At 35.0% G+C, this 10,575-nt stretch overlaps 1 protein-coding gene across 1 annotated transcript; it reads right to left on the reverse strand.

Annotated features, from left to right (window-relative positions):
* Window positions 1-1,253: 1,253 nt before the first annotated feature.
* Window positions 1,254-6,227, reverse strand: LOC107493903 (serine/threonine-protein kinase D6PKL1). Its single transcript, XM_052263043.1, has 2 exons — window positions 3,483-6,227; window positions 1,254-2,103 (listed from the first exon to the last, which is right to left on the reverse strand). Exons 1-2 carry the CDS (start codon window positions 5,252-5,254, stop codon window positions 1,254-1,256), a joined length of 2,622 nt encoding a protein of 873 aa, XP_052119003.1. The 5' UTR covers window positions 5,255-6,227.
* Between the last annotated feature and the right edge of the window lie 4,348 nt (window positions 6,228-10,575).

The following is a 10,575-nucleotide window of genomic DNA, read 5'->3' on the forward strand; positions in this document are numbered from 1 at the left end:
TAAGTATTATTAATTAGTTTATATTTATTATACCATACAATAAAAAATATATTGAATAAAATACTAATATAATAACTATTACAAATCACAATGATAAAAAATTAATTTAAAAAAATATTATTTTAAAGCTTTTTAGAATAAAAGGTAAAATTTGAGTTTTAGGACAAATTAATCCCTGTTTTTTTTATCTACATATGATTCAATTATTTTTTTTATTATTATCAAAGATAGGAAGATTTAAACTTACAATCTTTTTTATGAATATAAAAAAATTATGCTATTTGAACTATAAATCATTCATTTCACATCGTTTCTCAGTATATTATATTAATTATTATATTAACGTATTATACCAACATTTAAGTCATATTAAAATTGATTTCCGAAGAATATATATATGTTTCAATAGTTAAGGGGTGTCCAGGCCCAAAAACAACAAAAACTAACACTAAATTATTCTGGAGGATCTAACTCCAGAATCCAGATACATCACAGAAAAGAAAAAGAACGAGAAACCGAGGGCGACTTTCAAAGCAGCTGATGCCCATCTCTTGAACCTGTCCTTTCCTTGCCCAAGCGTCAGCACTCACATATACAGCTTTCATTAGAATATCTAAACCATAGAATAAATTAGAATAAAAATATTATATGTATTCAGTTATTATATATTTATATATAAATATATATTATTTAATTTATTTTTAATGTATATCTTATATTTAATATTTATCTTATATTAAGTTGATTTTAGTGACTGCACTTAACATGATTAAATTAGAATTTATATCATTTGATTACTAAAATATCCTTACAACAGAGTTGAATTATTTAATCCTTCATTCCGTTTCTCTACATAGTTCTGCATGTTTAAAAATCAAGAGCCATAAGAGCAAACCTTCACTAGCCATAATTCTGCATTCAATCAGTAGTTCTTAAACCTTTGAACCCTATTTAGCCATAATTGTAACCATATTCTGGACTTGAAAATGAGAATATATTAGTTTCATTTCAATCAGTGCTTCTCTCTTCGCTCTGCTGGGAGCCCGTCACTGGCAAGATTCGTCTTTGGCCCCCAAGAGACCAGGCAGACAGGCACGATAAATGGAATTTCCTTATCATCGGGAATGTTTGTTCCTCAAGATTGCAATTATGAATTATCATTCAACACTCAAGTTGCCACGTCCACATACACCAGTTACGGTCATACCGTGGTATATAAACCAAAACTAAATTTACAACATAGGCTTACATAGTTACATATAAGTTACAGCTTCACACATCCATCGTGGAAGAATCCTATCTTTAAAATACTTACCACCCTTGCTTTCTGGTGTCACATCAGAAACTCCAAAATCACAATACTCTGGAATCTCTGGTGGGAGACCACAACGAATTAAGGCCCAGTTGAGGCCATCAAAGAAAGGATGCTGTTTAATCTCAGCAGCACCTTTCTCTGATCCCAAACGGTTCTCAGGTTCCTTAACCAGCAACCCTCTTATCAAATCCCTCGCTTGGAAGCTAATAAATGGGCTGTCGGGGAACCTAAGACTCTGCAACACCACGTTCACTAGTGTTTCTTCATTATTGCAACCTTTGAACGGTGTTCTACCATATAAGAGCTCGTAAAGAAAAACCCCAAACGTCCACCAGTCAACTGCAGCTCCATGTCCCTCTCCTTTGATGATCTCAGGAGCCAAGTATTCATGTGTTCCAACAAATGAGTTTGATCTGGCATCGGTGGGCTCGGCCACAAGCTGTGGCAATGATCTAATCTGGGCTGCAAGATCAACTTTTAGTTTCCTTGCTTTTGCTGCTGCGGGTGAGAATCTAGGGCTGAAGCATGGAACTTGACAAGCGGGCTCAATGCAGAATGGCTCAATGCAACTTGGTTTTGTGGTAGGGCCAGAACTTTTTGCTGGTTCAATCTCGGAAGAGGATTGTAGAAGCGTTGGGCTAACTGCACACCTTAGTGAAAGGTCAAAATCTGTGAGCATGATGTGTCCATCTTCCCGGACAAGAATGTTTTCAGGTTTCAAGTCACGATAAACAACTCCAAGCATGTGCAAGTACTCTAAAGCAAGAAGGACTTCGGCAACATAAAACCTGCATGGATAAAAGACAGATGATCAATGTGCAAGATTGTTGTTCAGGGATGATAACTTCAACATAATAACTAATATATAGAATACATATCAAACATGTGTATTTGCATCAACAAATTAATTCTTTTGACATTTGCTAGTCAAAGAGATATTTCGAATTTTATCAACAAAAGGCTGTGTAAAAAGATAAATAGCCTCTAGATTTTACCAAAAAGATTTATTGTAGAACTTGTTTATTTTCTCTTTTGATCTTATTCATGAAACAGAACAACAGTATATGTAGACAATGAGACATGGAGGGAAAAAACAATATATTTCCAATTGAATTTACTACTTTTTCATTCCAGTAATTAAGATGACTTAAGAAAGAATTATATATAATGATAAGGAAATAAATCTAATCTCGAGATCTAAGAAACATTTAATACCTCTATTTTTTAAGAAATCAAAATGACTGGAAGGAAAAGTCAAAACATCTTTATTTGGTAGGTGAATGGAAATTAAAAAAAAAAATCTCAAAACGCTAAACAAAATGACAATCATTGACAGACCACAGCAAAGGGGAATGCTGTCAGGTAGAATTCAGGATGTAGTGGTGGTGTAAAGATTAGGTAGATGAAAGGGGATGATTCCATTCCTAGCACAAGCATGGCCGAAGGAAAAATGCAGGCAGAAGCATGTTGAATTACAGTAGATAACAAAGATGGCAATAATAAAGAAACAGATCACGAGCAAGATATTGTTATCTACTCTAACAGTTTTAATTCTATCAAATTTACAAAAGGAATAAATTGTCTATCCAGAAACAGTGGATAGTTTCCAAGTGACCACAAAACACAGATGAAGTGAAACAAATTACTGACGCTGTTTCTTAAGATTTATAAGCAAAACAAACAGATTTTACAAGCTACACAAACAGCAACACTGCAGAAAGCATTAAGAATTAATGCAACATATGAATTTATGGAATCATATTTGATATAGCGTACATTGTTATATTTATACAGAAGAAACATGTCAAAACCTTGTCACTACAGTAAACAGTTATGCATGTCAAAAGTCAAAAAACACAAATTAGTACAAGAATATTGCATCACTGTGAAATGATATAAATTATGAAATTGAATATATTGGTTTGTACTAGGAAATACTTACAGTTATGCATGTCAGAAGTCAAAAAACACAAATTAGTACAAGAATATTGCATCACTGTGAAATGATATAAATTATGAAATTGAATATAGGTTTGTACTAGGAAATACTTAGCTATCACATCATTTGTTGCATGCTAAAGTTAAGCAGGTGAATTTTTTTCATATAACCTTATAAACACAAAATAAAATGCTTATATATTACTGGACTCTTTTCTTAGGATCATACCTTGCTGCTGTCTCTGAAAAACACCTACTAAGCTGCTTCTGACGTAGAACGTGAAGATCTCCACCTGGACAATACTCCATAACCAGGCATGACAGATTATCTGATGTAAATTGTGCATACAATGTGGGAAGAAATGGATGATCCAGCATCCTTAATATTTCTCTCTCAGTTTGTGCCCTTGGCATCTTCTTCCGCCTTGCCAAAAACTCATTATCCATGACCTTGATAGCAAACAAGCAAGTTGTGCCAATTAGTTCAGCAAGATATACTGTCCCAATGTCCCCACAACCAAGTTTCTTCAAAAGATTGAAATGTCTCAAGCCCAAGACTCCATACTCCAAATGAGCACGTCGTACGGCTTCCCACCTAAAATCTTTTGACATGTGAGGCCTAGTTCCACAACTTGAGCCACTTGCATTACTTTCGTCACTGGTGCTTGTGCTACTACTGTACTCACCTTGGCTACTTTTTGAACTTTGTGAAAATTCAAGTTGGTCTTTCAACTTAGTGCTCTTTTTTACATTTGCAATTGCTCTGCCTTTGTTACTGTTAGTTGATGCCAGATCAGGTTTATCTGAACCATGGTGCTCTTCACCTGAGTTCACCACTTCAGGACTGATGGAGTCCAGTGTTGTGATATGGTGGCCTTTTTCTTCACTTGTATTCTCTAAAGCACAATGACATCTCTCGCAAATCATTTGAGTTGGAACAGGAGCTGGCTTATTGTTCACTTTATTGGTTGAAGGATTGCACAAACCAGAGCCAGAACACTCTTTTAGCTTTTTCTTACTCAAATTCTTGCTCTTGAGGACTGATTTGACTGCACGGGGGGTATGACGTGACACTTTGTTTACTCTATAGCCATTTACAGAAGATGAGGAAGATGTTTGCAATCTACCTTTATGGCCACTATTTGATATAGATGGTTTATTTCCAACTTTTTTAGGAGAAGAAACAATTTTGGATGACTCCAATTTGCTTCCAGTTGTGGTACATGGAGATGGAGAGGGAGATGTGGTTGGTGGTTTTTCTGATTGAACAGGCACCACTTGCCGTGAGTGAACCCCAACTTTACTTGATGAACATGCCAAATCAACTTGCGGCAATGAAGCATTAGAAGTATGTTGAATGGTTGCAACAGCATCTTTAGGAGAAGATCGAATGATCTGGCTTGGTGAAGTGATTTCAGCACCTTGATAAGAATGAGATGTTTTCTCCATCGAAACTGACTTACTTTCTTCTGGCACTAGGGATATTTCAATTCCATTCTCTTTATTTTCAACCAAAGGAGGGCCAGATAGACTGGTTTCAGCTACAACTGAATTGTACAATGTTTGTATCTTCCCAACCTCTGATATTCTTGGAGAAGCTGTTGCTTTTGATAATCGTTTCATAGCAGCCATTTCTGATGCCTTAGAAATACAAAGGTCTCTTAAAGCCTGCTTCAAATTCACAGGTTCAGATGTCCCAACTCGCGGGGACCGAGAAACACCCACTGTGATGGGCTTTTTCAATGCACTTTTCATCTTAGGGCTTGTACCATCTTGAAAACGGCCCAAGTCTCTTGATGAAGATTTAAGAGTAATTGATTCAAATAACTTATTAATATCGTCGTCCAGATTGTCCTTGTAGCCCAGTTTCAGCACCCGAGGCTTCTGATTTTTCTCAGCCATGCTACACGCATTATTGGACTGATTACTTGCTGTAGTTTTCCCTGTATTTAGCTCGTCTGTTGCTTCAACTATTTCAGAAGTGCCAGAGAATGAACCCATTGCAAGAGAAATTGTTCTACCAGTTCAGCTTCTCATGGTAAAAGTAACAAAAAACAGTTTGACTCACAATGCTCGAGTGACTAATTCATTTCACCTGTATGGCTGTATCAGTCACCAATGAATCACAACTCAAGGAAGGCCAATAAGGGTACGCAAATCCAACACTTCTTCCTCCAAAACAGATACAAAAATTCAGGATTGTATCCACTGCTTTTACCAGATATGTTTCAAACCCCTGCTATAATGGCGAATAGTTGAAAGCATCATCAAAGCAAACGAAAACGTAAAATATGTATTCATTCAACTCATTCATATTTAGTAGGACATTGTCAAATTAAGCAAATAAATGGCAGTTCCCTGAATTTACAACCAATTCGCTTCCCCAAAATAGGCCACAGCAAGACCGAGGCAAAAAAGAATTCAAAATAAATAAATGATGAAAATGAAACTAAAATACACACACAGGGAGAGAATTATAAATCCAATATAACTAGGATGTACAATCCAACGGAATTAATTTCATTTTAATATTTCAGACACTAGAATCCAAGACTGTAATTTGTAGAAGACACAAACCCCAAAATAGTAAGTTCAAAAATCTAGTTCACAGATTCAAAGCACAAAACACCACTGTTGTCAGATTGAGAGGGTAACGATAAGAAATATATACAAATAAGCTGAACATATTAGCATTGAAATAAAGCATAACAAAAGAGAGTGGGATCGGAAAACAGAAGCGCTACCAGCATGTGGAAGAAAAGGCCAAAGAGAGATATTAACAAATTGAAGCTGAAGAAGATTCAAAACTCGAACAGTTGGAATTTGGAGAAGATGAAAAAACCCTAACTAGGCACGCATTGAGGAGATGATGGAGAAAATCTGAGCGAGATAGAGAGAGAAAGGAGGAAAGGAAGAGAGAGAGCGAAACGCCCAACGTTTGGAGTGTGTTCAGCAGTGTCGCTGCCACTACGCACTACTGATTCTTTTGTACAGACACTGCCCCCACCGTATGTCAAGAAAAATACAGTATCCAGTATAAATTCAAAAGTTGTCATTATAAATTTATAATAATAATTTAGTTGTATTGAATATAAAAATAGTATTAGTAAATTCATTCAACTTAACTAGCTAAAACTTTTCTAGTAATACGAGTTTAAGGGATTTGAATATTATATAAAATACAAAAGAAAAACTTAGTTGTATTCGTATAAAATTAATAATTAAAAATTATTAGATAANTCACATGAATACAAATTGTATATGAGTTTTCGTTAACTTTAAATCTACCTAAAATATTATTTTTGAATGAGAATATATATTGTATGTGACAATTTTTTTTTCTTATTTTACATTAACAGAAAGTTGTGGAAGTAGATGCAAAATTTTGCTCTACTTTACCAAGATTTTTTTGGGTGCTCTGTTAGAGTTTTATAGGAAAAATCATAATTTCCAACTTTGCTTACTTTCTTGGTTCATATTGTTCCAATTTATATGGCAATCCCGTCTGTTTCACAAACTCATAACCATGATCCTGGTGATAATGTGATAATGATGATGATCACATTGTTTAACTCAGTAATGAAGATATTCAAGAAGTGTTACATAAGTGTTCAAAAAATTTGGTCAGTAGACTATTATTAGATAAAAAGTTTAGCGGTGGAACCTTAGAGGCTGCACTCTACACTATATGGTGATAACTAGAAGAATTTAAAATCCTAATATGGGGGTAATATGCTCTAATTATTTTTCGACAATGAAATAGATCTATTGAGGGTAGAAAAGGGGGCTCTCTGGACCTTCAAAAATTACACTTTCAATCTATGTAGGTGGTATGAAGACATTCAAATTACTGAAAGTGAATTTTCTCGTGTCCTTATATAAGTACAGTTTTGGAATCTCCCGGAGCATTGTAAGACAAAGGATTTGGGCAGAAAAATGGGAGAATCTTTTAGGTGCTGTTTTGGAGGTTGAATTTTTCACAATGATAAAAAAGGAGGAAATGGTGTTGAAGGTTTTAGTGGAGTTAGATGTGACAAAGCCGCTGAGGAGAATGATAAAGATAGCAAGAAGTTATAGAAAAGTGATAGAGATAAAATTAAAGTATGAAAAAATTGGGAATTTCCGTCACTATTGTGGTTTTCTAGGGCATGAGAATCGCTGCTGCAACAAATTCTTAGGTGATACAGCGCATGTGTTTTCAGAAGACGTTTTGTGTAAATTTGAAGGGTTTGGCTGGGGGTTTGGTTGTACTGTGAAAAGAAGATAATGTAGTCCAGATTATTCAGCATAAAAATTTCTTCATTCAATTTGAATTGGCTGATTCAAAACTCCAAATTAAGTGAAAAGTTTAGGCAGTCCACCTTCACACCGATGAGAATAGAAGAAATGAGCAATTTGGTAAGCTGACCCAGCTATTTCAACAAGGAAGAGAATACCAAATAGCCGTTGGAGATTTTAATGCAATAATGGCATAGCACAAAAATGAGGATAGGAGACCAAAATCATTCACCTCTATCTAAAATATCAATGAGTTTGCTAATGAAGGAAACTTATTGTGTTTAGGATACAAAGGTAAGAAATACACATGGAGCAATATACAATTTGGTGGAATGCTAATAAGAGAAAGACTAGATAGGGTATAACAGTCCTACCACGCAGAGCTTTACACTTAAGTCGTAAAATAGAGGTGGTGAGATATTATGACTTCTAAAAAATATATATATAAATACGTAGATATAGTTGAAAGAATTCATAGTTAGGAGCCTTGAAGAAAAGTTGAAGCAAAATCGTAAAAAAAAAGCGCAACACACTCAAAAATGTAAAACTGGGTAAACAGAAAGGATAAACCAAAAATACACAGAGTAGAGTACCAAAAATACAGAATATCAAACTCCAGACTCGACCTCCGAAGCCAAGACTGGCCAGAGTATAATTACATACATACATGCATATAATCATATCCTAGAGTATCACAAAAGACATAAAATAAGCCCATAGTTCTCCAAAAAGTCTCTAGGAGGATTAAACATAAAGTACAAGTGAAGAAGAGTCTATATACATATATATACATAGTAATATGACAACATATAACATCCCCACTTCACTTGCCATAGGAACCTCCAGATGCTCACCGAGATGCATCTTGACCTGCATCTGAAAACAACAACACATGTATGGAATGAGAACCGGAGGTTCTCAACATGGTAAAGATGCCAACGTACATAAGATATAAGGTCTTGGAAAAGCCAGAAGTGATCCTAGAACTCGGACACTCAGATTTAAAACATAGAGTTATAAATTAAACCAGAAATAAGGTAAACTAACTAAGGTACTTAGGTTCTAATCCAATTATAACTTAAAACCTCAATTTTCATTCTCCTCCAACCCTCCAAAACTCTGGTGGAACAACCCTTGTCACTCTTCCGCCAAACAATGGATCTCTCAGTTGCATAGACATACAATACAGACAAAGAAAAATACAGATAGAATGTAATTACAACAGGTAGAACATATAGCAAATAAGCATAGATAATCAACTAAGCAAACCAAAGTAATGCACACTCAAACAAAACAAACAAATACATATGATGTATGCCTGCCCTACTGGCCGTGAGCTCACGTGTCGATTACTTTGCCAGAACCCGACACACCCGGTGGCAAACCCAGCTATCGTCTCTCTAACATGCCTCCACACTCTTGGGATATAATGCCCATTACACTCTTGGAATATAGTGCCCGCCACATTCATGTGATATAGTGTCTGTTGCATTTTTCGGGATAAAGTATTTCCACACTCTTGGGGTTTAGCGCCCGCCACGCTCATGAGATATAGTGCTCGCCACACTCATGGGATATAGTGCCCGACACACTTTTCAAAATAAAGTGCTCCAACACTCTTGGGGTATAGCGCCCGCCACGCTCTTGGGATATAGTGCTCGTCACACTTATGGGATATAGTGCCCAACATACTTTACAACAAAGAGAAAAAAGATGCAACATAGTGGAACAGATTATACACAATCAATATGCCCATCTCTAACATACTCAATAATTCAACGCCAGTCAATCATCATCAGTCCTTAATGTCATTATCATCATCAATCCATCTCTCACTCAATTGCAATTCATCATTATTATCATAACTGTTAATCACTTCTTATTTAACATCACCAACCCTTCGTTAATTCAATTAACACTTCACAAAACCCTTCCAAATGTCTCCTCCATTTATTTAATAGACTCACCCTCATTCTAAGGCTTAAAGGCTCACTAACGGACCTTAAACAAGTGTAAAGGAGGTTCGGAAGCTAGAGAATTGGTTTAGTATGCAAAAATCCCACTTTTAGCCAAAATAGGGGTCTCGCGTACGCTAGCGTTCGATTTAACATGTCCGCATACGTGAGCCAATTTCCGCGTACTCGAGATATCAAGGCAGTGAATGAATCTCGCGTCGTGTGTGCATGATAGCGTATGCAACCCCTCCTTTTTCTCAAAAAGCTACTAAGTTGCAGAATTTCCAAATTTGACACCAAACTTTAAACGAGCATAACTCTTTCGTTTTAAATGATTTTTCATCCGTTCTTCAAACAGTATAAACTTCACGAACCCAATTTTCATTTGAAATAAGTTTGACAAAATTTTGGGGTCTGTAAGTCTAGTTATGGCATGCCAAAGTTGGTTAAAAATCATGTTTTACCAAAAACCCCAAAACCTCTTTTCTTTCCGAATTCTGAATTTCAAATCAAAGTTTTATAATCAAAACAACACCAAAACTCCCCAAACATACACATATACCTTCCAACCACCTCGCCTCACACCAATACCCAATTTTCTTTCTTCAATCAATCAACAACTCCATATATACATTCAACAATTTCCTGACCCAATTAAACAACCAACTACATTTCATACACATCAATGTATCATCAAGCTACACATTTTCATAATAAACTCAATGTATTCCACCCAAGTTATTAAACATTAACAAGTTCATATAATCCAACTTATCCTATGGTCAACTAGCCTAAGTTTTCATGATATATTTGTAAGACCTCAGATTTTAGAAATTTAATAATTAATTATTTATGATTTATTTTATTTATTCAAGAATATATTTTTTAGAGACTTCTATATTAATTTAATTTTTACTTATTATTAATTTAAAATTTTAGTAATTGAATAATAATAAAGATTTTATATACTTTAATTTGCATAATTAGATTCTGAACTTTATTTCAAGATTTTAAAGGAAATTGATTTTATTATTTCTAATTCTTGAGTTAGAGTAATTATTTAAAAATAATTTGTAAGTTTAGGAATAA

Source organism: Arachis duranensis, chromosome 6 (genome assembly GCF_000817695.3).
Source record: "Arachis duranensis cultivar V14167 chromosome 6, aradu.V14167.gnm2.J7QH, whole genome shotgun sequence".
NCBI classification, from domain to species: Eukaryota; Viridiplantae; Streptophyta; class Magnoliopsida; order Fabales; family Fabaceae; genus Arachis; species Arachis duranensis.

What these genes read in the sequence shown, in the direction of transcription:
- LOC107493903 (XM_052263043.1), bottom strand. Translation starts at nt 5,254, where the DNA reads ATGGGTTCATTCTCTGGCACTTCTGAAATAGTTGAAGCAACAGACGAG. An exon ending in TTTTCAGAGACAGCAGCAAG is followed by an intron (nt 2,104 to 3,482) that starts GTATGATCCTAA and finishes TTATCCATGCAG; the next exon opens with GTTTTATGTTGCCGAAGTCC.